Source organism: Arvicola amphibius, chromosome 12, assembly GCF_903992535.2.
Source record: "Arvicola amphibius chromosome 12, mArvAmp1.2, whole genome shotgun sequence".
Taxonomy (NCBI): Eukaryota; Metazoa; Chordata; class Mammalia; order Rodentia; family Cricetidae; genus Arvicola; species Arvicola amphibius.
The window spans coordinates 157,306,401-157,325,732 of NC_052058.2; the positions used below are offsets into that span (position 1 = coordinate 157,306,401).

The following is a 19,332-nucleotide window of genomic DNA, read 5'->3' on the forward strand; positions in this document are numbered from 1 at the left end:
ACACATTCACGCCACGAATCAAGGTCCAATCTTATTTTCAAGGCCAAAGTCAAATTCCACCAACTCTAACTGGCAGTAAGAGCTACTGAAGGAGAGAAAGAAAATACACATATGCAAGACACGTTATGAGCTATGGATAGAACTCAGTAAGAAGAGTGCCTACCTAGTATGCATACGGCTGAGTTTGATAGGAGCATCGTATAAACAATGCACAGCAGTGCACACCTGTAATCCCAGGACCAGAGGTAGAGGCTGGAGCATCCAAAGATCAAGGTCAGAAGTCCTTGCCTTTAATAATAATAATAACAACAACATACAAAATGTGTGGAAGATCATCAGTGCATTATTTTACCTCAATTCTCACACCCATAAACATAAAAACCAAACATGCATAAAGTCAGAGGGTAACTGATAGAAGGGAGATGCAAATCCAGATCAACTACAGAACTCCTACAAAAAGTACAGTGTGACTAAAATTCCACTCCTTAGCCTTAGTGCCTGAGATGGGCTAACATCTTCTAACCCCTGTTTCACTTAAAATACTAGTCAGTTCTCACTAATTTCATTTCACAACCACCAATAAGCAACAATTTGAAATACACAACTGTAAAAAACAATAAGGCCACATGAGATAGGAAATTTTTTCTGAAGCAGTATTTAGCTTATCTGAATATGTTATAGCGAAACAAGTCTTTCTTGATCCCCACTGATCCTATCTTGCTAGAGTTGGAGAATCTCTGCCCCAGCTGCTTCCCTAAACTACGCTAACACAGAACAGGATCGATGAATTGTCTGCGCTGTAGATACAACACAGATTCCACAAATACTCATCGAATGAATGAATGAATATATGATCCTGTAGATCTCAGGAGAAATAGCACAGTGTCAACCTTCTTCCCACCTAGTTCCTAATTGTTGAGGTCAAGAACAATCTTGGAACCACATTTACCTGGATTAATTTTGCTTTGCTTTGTTTTGTCAAGGGTGAGAGGTAGTGGAACAGGGCAAAGCAGTCAGAACACAGGGCCTGGCACATGCTAAGAAAAGGTTCGACCACTAAGCTACCCATCCACCCCCAGCCTAGGAACAGATGTTCTGTGCAGATGATCAAGAGCCCAAAGAATTTGTAAATATTTAAAAAAAAGTCTGGGGCAGAGTTCAACAGTAGAACTCTTGTCTTAACAGTACAAGACAACAGGTTAAGAACCCCAGCAACACTAAATGATAATAACATAGTAATAAATACAAATCACAGGCTGTCCACAATTCATATAGAAGAGCCAATAGCAGCAGTATAAGGGAAAATGTACATGTAGATATAGATTTATGTACATAAGACTCTATTACTGGCCTCCAGATCCTTCCTACTAAAGGGGGCAGTCCCCAGTATCAACACTCCTTTACAGTTTATCAGAAATTTACTCTCCAGGCCCCACCGAGACCTACTGAATTGGAAACCCCATTCTAACATGACCCCTGGTATTTTCTTGAAATAAATAAAGGTGGGGAAGCGCCTTTGGAAGTTGGCTTTTACACCCTCAGAAGCAGTTACTATCCCTTCCTGTGTTTCTGCCAATAATTACTAATTCGACTTCTCTATAAGTTACAGGCATAATCATACTGTCAAGGATGTCATCGGACCAAATTACTTCAACAAAAAAAATGGATCATCCATTGATATTGAATAAACTTCTAGGAAACATACAAAATAGGGTGTCTACCTTCTTAGTACACAATGACAACGAACTTCAGTGATCAAATGCCAAGGATGTGATGACTGAAGGAGACAGGAGCTCTCTTTAGGAGAAAGGATCTTTCCCAGTTCTCAGTGTTACAGGTGGGTTCCAGATACTCTCTATAAACTTTCCTGCATGCAAACCTGTATAAGAAAATGACCTCGACGACATAAGTCAGATCTCCTAACACCTTCTATGACTCCGAAATCACTACACAAAATCTCAAACCAGGAGTCAGTCTACTCTGCAAACTTGCAAAAGAGCAAAGCCCTCAAGCCACAGCTCTGTCACCGCAAACGGAGCCAAGATCTGTGGCCACGGGGACATACCCTTTTTCATAGGAGGAAGAGGCGCAAAGAGGAGGTAAAGGGGTCTGAGGAGAGACTTGGGCATGCATTGGACTAAGTATGCTCCAATACCTCTCCATCACAAAGTCCCTGGATCCAGGTCCTCAAGTGTCCTGCACTCTGACCCTGCCAGTCAGGTGCACATCCCCATCCTAGCAACAGGCGCCCGGTGACAGCTCGCCGTCGGGGTCCCCTCCCCCTCCTTCCGCCGAGGACTCCCCCCCACCCCGCCCCGGCCTCCCACCACCCCTAAAACTGCCCCCACGAGCAATGCTCCCGGGGAGGCCCGTCCTGCACACACGCTGACCCTGCTCACCAGGTACAGGGGCGCGTAGATCTTGAGGGACTCCTCCAGGGCGCCCCAAGTGATCTGCAGGAAGGAGACCCGGCAGGAGGGGTGCCAAGTGTGGCCGATCTCGTAGCAGTTATGAGGGATGGACTTGCTGAGGGCCGCCATGACGAGCGGCGGGGGTGACTGCGCGCGGTCAGGGGATCACGGGGCTCAGCGGGGGGCGGCAGGCACACAACGGCGGGACCGGAGCCGAGCTGGCCGAGGTGTGCGGGGTGCGGAAAGGTCACGCGAGGGGTTACTCCGGGCCGGAGTCCTCGGATGTTGGCCGGTCCGCGTATGGCAGCGCGAGGGGGCGGTGCGCGCACGGCGGAGGCGGGGAGGGGCGGTGCGTGCGCGCTCCCGCGGGTGGGCGAGCGCGCTGAGGAAGTGAGCGCCTTCAGCCTTCCCTAGCTTGCGCGGCTCGGGGACGCGCTAGCGAGAGCCCGGCTGTCTCAGCGGGCGTCCTTTCAAAGGCCGGCCAAGAAGGGTAGAAGGTAGTGGAACAAAAGGATTCAGTATCTTTGCTGGGAGATGGAGGAGAAAGGTTCGCCACTGGACCAGCCTGGAGAAGCTTGCTCCACTGTTGTGCCGGTTCTCCCAGGTGTTCACGTAAGACTGCCTGCGGTTGCAACAGAACCTCAATATTCTCGCAACTTGCTCAACCTCCGAAACCTAAGCGCTGTTTTGCCTGGAAAGCCTTGAAAAAATGCTCATTTGGCTGTGTTCAAATGAATACCATATTCAGAAAGGCAGTAGTGAGGCCTTGCCAGACCCTAATGACTAAGCAGTCCTACCAACAGGGACCTTGACAAATACTCATTACCCAAGTAGCACACAGCAGAGATAGCAACGGTGCAGATAGTACTCCTGCCTGGCCTGAGAACTTGACCTAAGACTGATAACCATGACCAACCACCTGCCATTTAGCTCCTTAGTGTCCGTTTCTTTGAGCATAATAGCCTGCTTTCTTTGGACTTCTAATGTATTACCTCTGCCTCGGTCCCTCATCTCCATCCAGTTCCTTCCACAATATTTAGTAAACTCATAAAATTTCCCAAGCCCTGTTTGATACCCTGAAGAGACTTATGTGGAAAAGATGTGTTCCTGCTGTCGTAAAACTAGTATTCTAGACATTAGACAACACACAAGTAAGAGAGGTGTGGGCTGTCTGAAGGATGTCTGACTATCTATATTATATATGTTATAGAACATCACAGACTCTTCTCAGGGTACAGTGCTGTCACCTCTGATTGCTGCACTGATTACAAAATGATAACTTCGATAACACAGCATCCACTTGCTAACCAAAACGGCCACAGAAAGAAGGAGAAGAAGCAAAGTTCTCAGGCTGTGTCTGGCAGCACATGGAAGCTAAGCAGGAGGGTCTGGAGTTCAAGGCCAGCCTGAGTTACCGAGTGAACCTGAGGCCAGCCTAGGACTGCATCATGAGACCTTGCCTTTTCCAAAAAGGAAAAGAGAAAGAAACTTTGCCATCGACCAGTACAAATGAATCGGCTGAGTAACGTGACCTCAGCTTGGGCAAATGGCAGCTAACATCTGATGATTGTATCACCACACAGAATGGCAAAACAGATACCAGGGTAATTAATAGCATCAGCCATTGTGTTTTGCCTCTGGCTACCCAAACATCTGGACTTATTCTTCCCACGCAGAGAGACAACTGAAAATACCCAATTGCTACCACATCCTGTTCAAAGTCCAAGATCTTCCTGAAGATCTGCTGTTCAAGTCATCATCCCCACTCACCATGCCCAATAGAGAATACTAGCATGGGAGCCAAAGAATCACAGTGTTTACAAAGATCTCCAGCTCAGAAAGGAAGTGGGTGAGAAACACACAGTATAAACTTGCCCTAGCCATTACAGGAATAGTAATGCAAGCTTGCCTTGCTAACATCATTAATCTATTCCTGAAAACCTGATGGTCTGCAAGAAAAAAAGTGCTGAAAAGCTTTAAATGAGAAAAATAAAATGAATTATACATAAGCCTCCCTTCTTCTTCAAGTATTCGAAGTAAAATATTAAATATAAATAACAAACAATCCACACAGATGCCGGGGGCTGGGTCACAATCTGTGGCCTTGTTGGTGTCTAATGGACATGCAGCTACTGGAGGCATGCTGATTTGAGTGGCCCATAGTGTCACCAGGGGCCATCATCCAGGCCTGAGATGACATCACAGCTCCTGTGACCACCAAGAGCCATGCACATGTCCAGGGTCTGGACAGCCACCTGAGACCATGTTGATGTCCAAGGGCTGTGCTGTCGCCGGGACCATACTGATCTGGGTGACCTGAGCTGCCACAGAAGCCATGGTGACATCCAGGTCCCACTTGCTGCCAAGGGCCATGTCTAGGTCCATGGTCCTGTTACGGTTGTGGTCTGTATTGATATCTATGGTTTGTGTTACCACAGGGGGCCATAAGAACCATACATGATGAAATGAAACAGCCAGCCTGAGCCAATCCTGTCTTCACTGGCCCTGGGAAAGCTAATCCTGTCCCTCCCTAAACACTGCAGCAAGAGAACTGGTCCTGACCCTCACGGGAGAGCTGGCTGCAAAGATCCAGGCACAGGGGAGCTGGCTCCTGGCACTCAAGAGAGACAGTCCTGCCCCTCACACAGGTGTGGGAGAGCTGGCCCTAATGGCATATGTTGTAGAATATTATCTTAACTATGTAAACATGTATAAGAGGTAGGGCCCTGGTCATTGTTGCATGGAGGTGGCTTCATTCCTGGCCGCTTAGCTCCGAAATGATAACACAGAAACTATATTAATTAAATCACTGCTTGGCCCATTAGCTCTAGCTTCTTATTGGCTAACTCTTACACTTTAATTTAACCCATTTCTATTGATCTGTGTATTGCCACATGGCAGTGACTGACCAGCAAAGTTTCTGCATGTCTGTGGTGGCTCCATGGCTTCTCTCTGATGCCGCCTCCTTTCTCCCAGCATTCACTTTAGTTTTCCCCGCCTAGCTCTGTTCTTTTGCCCTATCATAGGCCAAGACAGCTTCTTTATTCATTAATCAATGGTAATCACAGCATACAGATGGAAATTTCACATCGGGTCATGGTGCATGGTGCCTCTTCACATAAATAGAACATTGACCAATTCAGGCTCTATAGTTTATAATTAAAAAAATACTTGGGCAAAATTTGTTCACAGTAGTTTACATTTTTAATTTATAGGCTCTAGATATATATATATATATATATATATATATATATATATATATATATATATATATATATTCAGTGGTTCTCAAACTTCCTAATGTTGCAACCCTTTACTTAATATAGTTCCTCACGTTATGGTGACCTCCAACCAAACACTTACTTTCATTGCTACTTCATAACTATAATTTTTGCTAATGTTATGAATCATAATACAAAATATCTGTGTTTTCCAGTAGTCTGAGGCAACCCTGTGAAGGAGTTATTTGACACCCTCCCAAGGGGTCATGACCCACAGATTGAGAACCACTGATAGATAGTCTCACACTGGTTTTCAAAGCAGGCTTCTCAATACACTGCCATTAAGATCAATGTAAGCATTTCCTCTGCATGGATCATTTGTTATTTGGGGGAGAGATTATGACAGTGTTTGACTGACACTTTCTTGGGCCTTCATTGTTTCTCTTTCAAAAAAAGTGAGGAAAGGAGGACAAGGGAAGGAAGGGACCATCTCAGGCCTTGGACTTCATCGGCAAGGTGAAACAGAATTTCTTCAAATAAGATGCACAATAAAGAGGGGAAAGGGGTTTTCTGACTATTTTGGTAGAATTCAAAGACTTGAAGACATGAGTTGAAAATGGTTGTTTCTTGCAATAGTCTACCTTTGTAGGTGTCAATGGAAAAGAATGGGAATGCACATAAGATGAGATGCAAAGTCCATGCTTATCAATGATGACTTTGTTCAGATTTGTATGAAACCATTATAGACATGTATTCAGACACAAGACTGATACAAATCATGGCTTACACTAAGCAGACCCTGGTACTTCTTTATCGCTACAATATTCAATGTCCACCTATACTTCGTTGACAATAAACAAAGTTTTCAGAATAGTTACATACAGCACAGTATTTGTTTCAACATAGCTTCACGCCCCCCATCACTTTATTTAAAGTATTTTTAGATGTAAATGCAGGAAGCTGTGGCTCAGTTGGTGGACTACTAGGTCATCATGCCCTAGGCCTTGGGTTCCACCCCCAGCACCACACAAACTGAATGTGGTAATGTACACCTGCAGCCCCAATGTTCAGGAGGAGGGGACATGAGGACCAGAAGCTCAAGGACAGATCATCCTCCCTGGCTAAATACTAAATGCCAAACCAGCCTGACCCACAAGAGACACTCTTAAAGAGATTAAATACACATTTTCCCATAGAAACATTAAAAGATGATTACTGAGAGAAATATTCTCTTTCAGATTAAGCAATCAGTGATTCTGCCAATGCAAGTCTCTTTAAAATCTGGAAGCTCTTTCTATGGCAAAAAAAAAAAAAAGAAAGAAAGAAAGAAAGAAAGAAAAAAGAAGACACACACCCTAAAGTCCCTGAAACAAACACTTCTATCTTGGACTGAGAGTTGGGTAGGAAATGCCTTTCATAGGCTTGGAAACCCTCTGTCCAGCCTTGAAAGGACCCAGGGAGAAGAAAATCTCTAAACCCCTAGAGCCTTAACAAAGAATCCAAAGATCCATATAGCTCTACCTGGATTTGAACTTTTCCTTAAAGAAAGCTTTGATTTCAGAACCTTTTACCCTCTAGAGAGGCATGGGATGAAAAACAGGTGTTGCCTTGTCTGTTTTTAAAACGGAAGTGCTTGGGATCTTGATATTTGCCTCAAATTCGTAAGAATTTTGAGAAGCTCCTTTGTAGGGCTTCACTTCCTATCTAAACATGTTTGGTATTTTAAAACCAGTTGATACTTTCAATATTCTACCTAGAAACTTCTTTAACCAAATGCAGACGTGCATCAAACAGAGTTTCTGTTCTCCACATTTTAACAGGCAACAATGTTGCCAAACTTTACTAGGTGACCAGGATTCCTTTCCACACACACACCCCACCCTCCACACCACCCCTCCCCGATAATTTCTTCACAGCAGGCCTTCAAGAGTTGCCAAAATTACTCTCAAAACAACCTGACAGTGTTTAGCTATACTTTTATAGCATACCCAGTATCTATATTACTTTGATGATTTATGATTATTCTTTGAGAGGAAAAGTACAAAATGAGTAGAAAGTAGGTAAGAGTGAACGTGTGGAAGAAATACATCAGAGGCCAGCAGTGTCCTAAGGTGACAGAGTAACTCGGGGACATTTCTGAAAGTCTCAGTATAGAATTAGAGCCAAAAGGGAGGAGCCACCGAGACAACTGAAACACACGTTTAGAGTGATTGCCCCAGGAGCCCAGAAGTTCTGGACTCGCCCACAAATCTCTCTCCACTACAAAAATGACCCACAGGCCTTCCTGAATGGATGTCACTAAACATCTTTTTCTAATAATGCGTACACCAAATCTACTTACGCTATGGTCTGGCTTCTTGTGTAGCTGTCTCTAGTGAGACATGGGATAAGACGGTGCCCTACATCCTAGTTTGTGTGAGGGGTGAGTTTGTGTTTGTGTTTCTTTTGCTCCATGTAAGTTGGCACTGGAGTTTAGGCATTCATATATAAAGCTTGCTGTGCCTTACGTCCTTGTGAAAGATAAGATCTCCCTTGTTGTGCTGTCAAAGCCAGGTTTCCAGCCTGGGTCCTTACTTTGTCAGTGACAAGCGCTGCATTAGTTAAGAAAGTCTAGGCTGCGCTTAGATAACAAGCCTGCCCTAAATCTCAGAGGGTTTAAAGTAAGGATTGTGTTGTGGTTTTGGAAGGCTGGGGCAGTTTGGCCAGTTCTAGGCAACCTTCTTCGAAGTAGTAATTAGCTTTTGTGTTAATTGAGCTGTTAATTTGGTCTCTTTTCATTTGCATAATTTTCAGTTGACATGCATAACAGAATACATAAAATGGAAAAAGGAAAGCTTGGTGAGTCTTTCACTATTCCTTCACTCCTGAACTCCAGGCAGATTTTTTTTTTTAAAAAAAAAAAAAAAGAGTGTTTCCATCCACACATAAATTCCTCTTGTGTCCCTTTTCAGTAAATACACCCACAAAAAGAGATGGTTGTTATTCTAAATTCTTTGCCTCTTCCTAAAATTTTGTTGTATTAGAATCATAAATTGAAATTCTGTGTGCCTGGCCCCCTTTAATCAAAATTTAGTGCACGCTACTCTAGTTCACTCATTCTTATTGCTGTGTAAAATTTTAATGTGTGTATCAGCGACAGTTTGTCCCTCCTGGGACATTTGGAGCTCCGATGAGTAAACCAGAAGGGACTGTTCTTTGTTTTAAGACCGTCTCATTCAGCACAAGGTGTCCTCAAACTCTCATTTGAGTAACTCAGGATGACCTTAAACTTCTGATCCTCCTGCCTCGGTCTCCCAGTGCTGGGATGGTAGGTATACACCATCATACATAGTTTATGTGGTACTAGGGATAGAAGCCAAGACTCTGTGCAAGCCCTCCGATGAGCTACATCACCAGACCTGGATGTACTTTTGTTTCTCATTCTCTAGACACATGTTTTCCTTTCTCTTGAGAATAAACCTAGCAGTGAAGTTGCTGATTTATGGCAATAACTGCTACATGTGTAACTCTGGTAGCTACTGTCTGTTCTTCTGTGGGTTATTTGTGTGTGTGTGTGTGTGTGTGTGTGTGTGTGTGTGTGCTCTGTATCTTGAGTTGACTTAATGGTACTTCCGTTATATTCCATTTTCAGAATCTAGTGACTTGTCCACAAGTTAATTTAAAACATAGTCTTTCTGTGTCATTGGAAGAAGATAAAGTGAAGTTTGTTAAGCCTATAGTGATTTTCTGCTATAGAGATTTGCATTTGTATGGATATTGCTCTATTGATACAAACTTAAGGTCAATTTTGTTATATGTATATTTCTGTTCTTGATTGAGGTATTGTGTTTGTGCAGCTCATTTAAAAATGCAATGCATAATTAAGAAATGTAGGTTAATAGATAATTATCTAAATAGTCAAGCTTGTAGTCATGTTAGCTAGATTTTCTAGATGTACAGAGATGTATTTCAGATGGATAGGCATTCTTCAACCCTTTCAAAGGCTAAAGAATATGGCATTTAAAATATTTAAGAACTTAGGACTTTCATGACAGAGACATCTTGCTACCTAGACAGTCACCCAAAGTTCTGCTGTAACACTGGAGCATCCATCTTCAGCCTACAGGCCCATAGTATTCACCAGGCTTTTCCACAAAGCAGGGAATTTCAAAAACAGTTCAGCCTTTATTGGCAGTTTGTCAGTCACTTTTTTCTGTGTTCTCAATGTGTCTGGCAGACTCTTTCATGAAGCAGGAATCCTGAAGGCCCTTTCTCAACTTTAGGCAAGTTCAGCAGTCATTTCTCTGTGGGTCCTGCATGTCCAGTTCATCAAGCAGTCCAGGCAAGAGCAGTTTTTTTACCCAAATGGCTAAACAACTCCATAAAAAGCCACTTCGATGCCCATCATCCTTTTGAAACAGATTGGAGCTGCCAGAAGTTTGAGTGACTCTCCTGGCAGCAAGATGTCTCTGTCAATTCTAGAGTTTTGGAAGTTACTTACAATATACTTCCTGTTTACTTAGGTAATATTATATCCTTCTGGAGTGTTTGATGGAGTTGAAGAATTTATAGTTATATTTATAGTTTTCCTTAGTTATGATAAAAGATTAAGTAGATATAAATATTGTAACTGTAATTCTTGCTTGATAATTGTTATATGTAATTTTACTATGTTAAAGTTAAAACCTTCCTTTTCATTTAAACAAGAAAGGGAAGGTGATACGGGATTCCCTTCTGTATGCTGTAAATACCATTGGTGAATAAAGAAACTGCCTTGGCCTGTTGATAGGGCAGAAGTTAGGTATGCAGGGGGGGGGGAACAAAACGGCATGCTGGGAAAAAGGAGGAAGTCAGGGAGAAGCCATGACAGACACTAGAACTTTGGCCAGTAAGCCACAGTCACGTGGCAATACACAGATTAATAGAAATGGGTTAAATTAATGTGTAAGAGTTAGCCAATAAGAAGCTAGAGCTAATGGGCCAAGCAGTGATTTAAATAATACAGTTTCTGTGTGATTATTTCGGGGCTGAGCAGTCGGGAACCAACAAGCAGCCTCCTTACCACAATTTTCTCTGCTGGAAACAGCATCAACCAGCAACCAAGATACTTGTAACACAGATGGCTAATAACATTGACTGATTATTTTTCGTCCTTTTAAGCAACATGATTGTGCTTTTGGGATACATGTACATCATTATCTCTAATACAAGTTGATCACCCTCCAATAGCTTTGCATTTGTAATCAACCTTTCTCTGACTATAAGCTCATCGAAGGCAGGATCTACTTCTAATTCATCTTTGTTTCTCTTATTTTTTTTTTGGTATAAATCAGCATTCCATTGTGGCTAGAAAAAAGTACAGGCCAAGGTACTTCTCACTAATATTAACTTATGATAACTTTTTTATTTATTCAAATACAACAAATAATCAGAAATAGAAATCATCCCTTGTATAAAATAATATAATAAGTGTGATATATAAACATATCACACCCCATACAAGTCTACCAGGCCCTCTAGCACAAGGTAATGAAGAAATTGATCAGTTATTGGTAGGAAATGTACTAAAAATTCAGAATTTCATAAGAAACACCATGTTAAGAGCAAAGATTTAAAGAAATATTTTTTTCTTTATCACTTGGCAACAAGCCAAGGAAATTATATGGTAATGTCCTACTTGTTCTTTGTATAACCAAAGTCCATTACCTACAGAAAGTAATGCAAAATGTACTCGAAGAAATGAAATTTGGCAAATGGATGTGTTTTATTTTTGGAAAATGTGGAAAATTAAAGTATGTGTGCCATACCACAGATACATATTCAGGGTTCAATGGGCCGCTGCTTTAAGTTCTGAAAAGGCTGATTCTATAATTATATATTTACTAGAAGCTCGGGCAATATGAGGATACCTGCACAAATTAAGACTGACAATGACTCAGCATATGTCTCTAGTAAAATGGAACAGTTTTTCTCATATTATAACATAAAGCATATTACAGGCATACCACAGAACCCTAAAAGACAAGCAGTTACAGCAGTTATAGAAAGATAAAATTACCCATTAAAAGGTATTCTTAATAAACAGAAAGGGGTAAATAAATCTCCCAGAGATAAATTACAGAATGCTTTATTGACTAATTAAAAAGGAACAACATCTATACAGAGACATTGGAAACAGAAAAAAAAAACTGCTGAATTAAATCATCCTATATATTTTAAAGATGTGTTAACCTCAATGGAAACCAGGATATGTGTTACATTGGGGAAGGGGTTTTGCTTTTGTTTCCACAGGAGAAGAGCTATGGATGCCATCAAGATTGACAAAGTTTAGATTCAGACAGGAGGGCCTTCTATAAGCCTAACAAATACCTTTCCCTTGATCAGGTATGAAAAATAAATAAATAATATTTTATTACTAAAAGATATGCTTTTTCTGTTGCCACAAAACATTTTGTCTTAACAAAGATATAATCTGACAGAAAAGGAACTCCCCAAAGTTAGGGTTAGGTCAGAGTATTGTTTTTGTCTTTTTAGGAGGATGAAAGCATCCAACTAAAAAATCTGAAGACCCCTAGACAAATGAGCCATCTGAAGAAAGATGAACTATTCCAAAAAATGTCCCAATGTTGCGCACCGCGCCCCCGTGTCTGCGCTGGCACCCAGTTCGTGAGATTCGGGCAAGGGGCTGGAGGTTAAAATACACAGACACAGACAGACAGAAAGACAGTGACACAGGTCATCCTTGAATTCCCCAATAATGCCCCCTTTATTGTGTTCAGGGGCAGATTATATAGATAGCCACGCCCCAGCCAAACCCACCAGAAACCACTCTCCTGCCATCAGGAACTCCTGAAGGTCTCGTGCTCAGAACAGCTGTAGGCACTCAGATCAGGGGATTACAAGAAATTCAGGATCTGGGGTCTCACTGCTCCCAACATCCCCCCAAAAAAGAGTAAAAGTGGCCCAATGGTATAGTACATTTCCAATAGTATAAAATTTCATAAAATTTTGCAAGCAGTTTTTTTCTGCTGTTCTTTACAAACAAAAAAGACAAATGGTCTTTTTGTCATCCCAGTTCAATTAAAAATCAAAGCTGGCTTTGGAACTGGAGTGTGACTCTCTCCCTCTCTAAAGCAAGCTGTCAAAGGAAAATCCAAAATCTCCATCTCACATCAGAAGAGCCACCTGGTATGGGACAGAAGAAACCCAAAATTTGGGATTATTCTATTGTCACTAATCACTAAAGTATAAATATTAGCACTAAAATTATAATATTATATACATATATAAAATATATTTATATTTAAACTTCCCGTTGTGATATTAATGGTCATAGTAACTAATTCTAGAAGTAGGCTTCATCTAGCTTCTTGTACACAATTTTGAATTTGAGTTTGAAGCAGGTAACTAACTAGGAATTAAATTTGTGCACCTGGAATATACTTAACAGACTGTGGTCCTTTAAGTTCTCTGAGATCTGCTGCATGTGACATTTACAAAGTTTTCTGCAGTGAACCATAGCCATTACTAACAGTGACCTTTGACGTCTCTAAAAAGAAGATGGGGCCCCACAACAATGATTCCACCTGGATGGTGGTAATGCTATTAAGCTGACAAACACCACCCAAAAGATCAGTTTCTGACTGCAAACTACTCAGTCAGGACAACTTCAAAGCCGCCAACTGGGAGGGCCCAACCTTACGAACTACTCTAGCCAGGACTTCAGATACGCATTACATTTTCCCATTATACAGACACTGGACAACCAATGTTACAGCTAGTTTTCCCAGGACTTGACCATTATCTCAATTTTCTCAGGGACCCCTAAATATACTGTCACCCCAGACAAGAGGAAAGAATTTAAAGAACACAACACTCGCATTCCCAAGAAGTAGGGTGGGTGGCATTTGGTCATTTGATGGATTATGGATGCTTGTCATCTCTTGGCTGGGGGGAAGCTGTTTGCAAATTGCTATTTTCCATGGTAAGAGACAAAACTAAGGAAGAGAATTTAGATCCAAGGATCTCTTTCTGAAAAGAAATAGATAAGGAATGATAGGATGAAAGGGTGGATTACTGAAACTACCTTAAAGTAAAAAACAACTATTAGTCTCAAATATTTTATATTAGTATGTATTTTTGTATATTGATGCAAATTTAAGGTTAATTTGTTATACTGTAAATGTTTCTACTCTTGTTTAAGGAATTTTTGTATATTGATACAAATTTAAGGTTATTTTTTTACAACATACAGTTTATATGTTTCTACTCATGTTTAAGGTATTGTACCTATGCAACTCATTCAAAAATGTAAGGTAAAGTTCTAGTCCTTGAAAGCTAGAAGTTATTTAGAATAATTAAGAAACACAGGTTAGTAATTAGTTGTCTATAACAACCAAACTTGTAGTTATGTTAGGTATGTCTTTTCATGACAATAAGACACATCTACTCCTGGCAGCTACAACTAATATAATATTTTGACCATTTGGTAAAAGGCAATAATCACAGAAGTACAGCCTATGTCTGTGACACTACAGCCAGTAGAGTTCAAGAATCAATTCATGTACAATTATGACAAATGTCTTAAAAAATCATCAGTTTGCTGTTAGGTATTTTATCATTTACAGCTGTTACAATATTACAAAAATTGTATTATTTTGACAACTACAGAACCAATTTCTTTTATTATCCTAAATGTTTTTCTTTATACATTTCAAAAGACTATTCTGAGAAGAGATCTATATTGGTCCCTACACTTCCAAAGACATCCATAGACCCCAAACTGGGTTTTAAATGACTGCATTAGCTTTTCAGTAAAACCTTTGCAGCTGCTATACCTCTTGGCATTGCCTTCCATGCAGTTTTCATTCCCACTGTTTTCCATTTCTGACAGGACAAGAGAGAACTAGAAGACTTCAGTCATATATGTGCGTGTCCACATCTCTGTGATGGGAAGAACCAAAGCCTCCTGCTTTGGTTTCTTATTTCATGCCAGCTTCTGATCCAAGGGGACTGGCTCTTGTTTTTGAACATCTATTAATCTGCTTCTTCAAGGACTAAAATTTTGGTAAGGAAATGATCAGTATGTACACAGTGTGCTATCTTAAAACTGGAATGCATGTATTAAATTGGAATTTGGGAAAGGTTAGTGCCGTGTTCTTTCCACTTTCTATTAAATGCCCCCCACTCTTCTTGTACTAATGTACCAAAGGGTGTTCTGCAAATGAGAAAAATAAAAGCACTATAGGCTAAGCATTTATTCAAAGCCTTTCAGCTGGTTAAGCTCAGGGCTGAGACTAGGAGGCCGATGTGTTTCCTCTGTAATGCTTTTCTTCTTCAGTTCTCTTAGGACGCACCGCTTCCCTTTCCAGGAGCTAAAGGTCCTGATGGTATAATCTCCAGTCTAGAGGGGAAAACACATCGTGTTCTTCGTTTTGCTATTGCACAGATGTTTCTCTCTGGAGCTTTTCGATCTATTAGCCAACAAGCCTCTTTAAACTCTTGATGTGTAGTGAGGATTGGCCAAGCTCCAGCAATATAGTATTGAACAAGACCCGGTCTCCACCCATGTGAAACATCCTCAATCTTCTCATAGAGTGAGCGCCAGAGAAATAGTTAGTTTCTACCCCTGTCTTTTGGTGACTTTCCCTTCATCTTTCAAGGTCCAACTCAAATATAACTTTTTTATGAAGCCCTCTGAACAGAACTAGGCACTTTCTGCTGTGGGTTTCATATCATAGGAACCACATCTATTACCATGTGACAACAGCCTTCTTACTTTAGTATTTTGGAAAACAGATTCCTGCCACCCCCTCCCCACATATCTACCCATGGCTGGTGTGGGAAGTCCTTCTGTCTATGTTTTGCTTTTATTGGTTAATGAATAAAACTTTTTTGGCCAGTGGTTTAGCAGAAAAGAGCTAGGTGGAAAAACTAAACTGAATGCTGGGAGAAAGAAGGCGGAGTCAGGGAGAAGCCATGTAGCCGCCAGAGACAGCCACCTAGACTGGAGCCCACCAAAACTTTACCGGTAGGCCACGGCCTTGTGGTGATGCACACATTAATGGAGATGCATTAGTTTAGGATATTAGAGTTTGGCAGAAATACGCTTAAGCTATTAACCAAGCACTGACTTAAATAATATAGTTTTTGAGTGATTATTAAGGGACCAGGCAGGACAGAAGCCTCTGCCTACACGTGGTCAAGAGCAAGAATTCATCTTGTTGTATACTATGGGGCTGTGCACAATGTCTGGCAATCAATACTTGAATGAATAGAACTTAGAGGGTTTTTTTTTTTCTTTAAAAAGGAAGCAGAAACTCCTCTGTGTTTCCTTGTTCTACTATATATCCATGTCTGTTTCAAAGTTGTAAATGGAGGCCAGGGCAATGTCTTTCTGATTAAAAATACTTGTAGTGCAACCCTAACTGCCCTAGAACCTTTGGAAAAGTCCAAATATAATGGCTTGCATCTGTAATCTCAGCAGTCCTGCAGTGAGATGGGACGCAGAGGCAGAAGAAATAGACTCAAGGTCATTGGCCGGCTAGCCCAGAGTGAAGCTGCAGGAACCAGCAAGACCCTGCCTCAACAAGATGGAAAGCCAGAACCAACTCCTGAACGGTGCCCTCTGACCTCCACACATACACATATGCACACAATTTAATTTAATGACATTCAATATTGGTAATTTTAAATGATTGATAAAAATCCATTTTTTATCGTTTGGACGAGTGGCCAATTAGTGACCAATATAAATGGAAACAAACATATAGCATTTGGTAGCTGTTTTTAATTATGAAATTTAAGTCTGTTCAGGAATGTGTTTTGGAAATCTACCCTTCTTTGTTCCAGTTTATCTAAGTTGACACTCTCCGCAATCTAAACCCACTAAAATCTACACCTCCAAATTTGTTTAATTCCGCATGACCTCTGACTACAGAACTTGAATCCCCAAAGAATCTCCATTTCACAATTTGGCTAACTCTAACTCTTTAACTTTCAGAAAATTCTTTCTGAATTATTGCTGACAAGCCAGATATCTATGGTTTAGGAAAAAGAAATCAAAATTAGTTCCATATTTATGTGGCAGGGGAAAGGGCTGTGATCCCTGGAAAAGGGTAGCCATTTTCTTCTGCCTGGACCTTCAGGCTGGACTCTTTCATAAGTGATAACCTTGGGAAATCTCAGGCTGCTGGGACAGATGGTCCTTACGGCTTGGAACTTGAACTCTGTCAAAAATGACCCAAGGGTTATTTTAAAGGTTGGAGTAGACATAGTGTCTTGTATGTCTTAAGGTCAGACCTTCAAGTGATTTTTGCAAGGTATAGAAGCTTTCTTCTTTCATCTTGAAGCTGAACACTCCTTGGCTTGAAGACAGTGACCGACGTGGGCCAGGTTTTCTGCTTTCCCGGAGCCACATGCTTCTGGCATGGAAGTTGGACAGACGCATTTCCAGAGAACTAAACTTGTCTACATATGAATATTTAAAAATCATCTTTGCAATCAGAGCTGCACCTCTGAAGCTTTCTAAGCCTTGAGAAATGTTTTAAGTGTGTGTGTGTGTGTGTGTGTGTGTGTGTGTGTGTGTGTGTGTGCGCGCGTGTGTAGTCTACGGCATGCTATTTATTTTCCTAGAAATGCTTGGGCTTCCTGTTTAAACAACTTCTCAGGAGACAGTTCAGAAGTGAACGCTCTCTGACGATAGAAAAACTACGGTTCCGATCTCAAGCTCTCACTGGATAAAATGCCACCAAAACAAAGGAGACTGGGCCAGGTCTGGAGCAGAAGGACTGGCCCGCTATCCACTCATGGGTAGAGGTACTCAGACTGGACTTTGGGAGTGTGGTCCCGTAGGATAGTTGGCTCTTACGTGGTGATCTCACAGAAACTACAGGGCTATGAACAGGGAAGAACTAGATCTTCCTAGAGAGTGTGGACAGGAAATGAAGCTTGAGAAACTCAAGTTAGACATGAAGTCTTCTAATGGGGACTTTTAAAAAAATAAAACACTCTGAAGGCCAGCCCCAAGGGGAGAAGGTAAGCAGACCTTGCCAGATAGCCCAACACCAGGAACTAAGCAGAGAGGCACCTCCCAAGGTCCTAAGACACACAGTGTGCTTTTGGAGGGCTGGGAGCACTCAGAATCAGTCCTTTTTAAATAGGTCAGCTTTAAAACACAGACAGAACCTCCGTTAGGAATATCTAGCGAAGGACAGAGAAGCCTTCCCTTCCCCACTAAGGCCAGCACGGTTGAGGTGTCACCATCTCTGGGGTGGCAGAGAAAGGGGACACGAGCGGTCGAGCTTCACTTAGAACCTGGAGGCACAGTGGACAGGGAAGCATGGCTGTGTGGAACACATGAGCGGCTATGGGGTGTGATCGCAAACCTGCACAGAGCGCCCCATAAAAGCCAGTCCTGTCATCAGAGGGGGTGGAAGTCTAAAGCACGGTAACGCAGACATGACAAGGCCAACCTGACCTCATCTTTAATCACAGTGCAGTGGGGGCCGGGAAAACTGGCTCTGCGTACCCACAACGTACCATAAAATACAATCTCTGTACCCGAGCGACCATTTAATGTACCGCCTGAGCAATCTAACAAATCCTAAAAGGATCCCCATCTTAATTTATGGAAAGTACATTCGTAACTTCATGGACGTCACCCCTCTGACCTATATTTTATTAATAGCATACCAAACCCCACGAGGTACCAAGCAGTGCAGCAGAAACCAGAGTAGATTTAGTGTAGACTTTTCAGATTCGAGCTATAACGACGATCGTACGTTTAATCTCCTCATATTAGTGGTGAAAATGGCGGCACTTTCACGAGGACCCCCCTTTTCCTCTACGTATTCTGGGGACCCCCTTGTGAGAACAGTATCCAATTAAGTGGTCTCTTTGGCTTTCACTTCAAACTAAGTCCTGTATCCATGCATCTCCTACTCCTGAATGATGCCTTACAGTGCTGTTGAAACTTGGGCTCTTCTTTCTGATGGTGCTGCCAGATCAGCCCACGGTGTGGAAGTAGCATCACGAGGGACATGTCTCTCAATGTCATGCCTAGTAGAGAATGCCCTTCATGACATCTCACGGTCTGTAGCATTTTGTGCCAGTCCACTGCACCGCATGTGGGCATTCTCCTTCAGACACCATCAAACCTCACACCAACTAGCTCAGGTGCCGGCTCTTCCCAGACTGCCAAACCAGAGACCAGACTCCTTTTCATTTCAACCATAAAAAATACGAAGGTGTTATTTTCATTCCTCTCTCAGACAGCAGGCCCTTTCATGCCCTCAGCTAAAGGGGCTTCTTAGGTGGTCTCCAGGGCCACCACTCTCCTGGCAGCATGTCTTTGTTGACCTTTAAATGCCAAAGGTTCTTCCTCACAAGTGGAAATTAGAAAGCCTTGGATAAGACCCCAAACTCCAAATCCCAGGATTCCCACTTTTGTGCCTCAATAATTCTCCCCCCTAGACCGTCCTTAAGCACAGACAAAATGATAAATGTGTTCCTCCCAAGACATTATTTTATCTAAGATTGAAAGACAGCCCATCTGTGCCACTGAGTTCTCAGGTTCAACAAAGAAGACCATGGAGTTAAGATGCAAGCATACCATAAAACACATGACACATATAGGTGTCTGGTTTGGGGATCTGGAAAAATGGACCAAAATGGGTTCGAAGACTTTGAAATTAATATTGAAAGCATACTAGGAATTAACC

At 41.9% G+C, this 19,332-nt stretch overlaps 1 protein-coding gene across 6 annotated transcripts in view; it reads right to left on the minus strand.

Moving 5' to 3' along the window:
* Tmem135 (transmembrane protein 135) overlaps nucleotides 1–19,332 on the minus strand; it is a 234,757-nt gene that overhangs the window by 172,821 nt on the left and 42,604 nt on the right. For 2 of the 6 annotated variants that reach the window (XM_038313746.2, XM_038313744.2), the window contains exon 1: nucleotides 2,400–2,719. The exons of 1 other annotated variant lie outside the window; for it this stretch is intronic. In XM_038313746.2, coding sequence (XP_038169674.1) covers nucleotides 2,400–2,540 — 141 coding nt within the window. In that variant the 5' untranslated portion in view covers nucleotides 2,541–2,719. Of the gene's footprint in view, nucleotides 1–949; nucleotides 1,066–1,721; nucleotides 1,880–2,155; nucleotides 2,226–2,399; nucleotides 2,720–19,332 lie in introns of those variants that run through there. 3 more of the 6 variants (XM_038313748.2, XM_038313750.2, XM_038313745.2) reach the window with 3 other exon arrangements.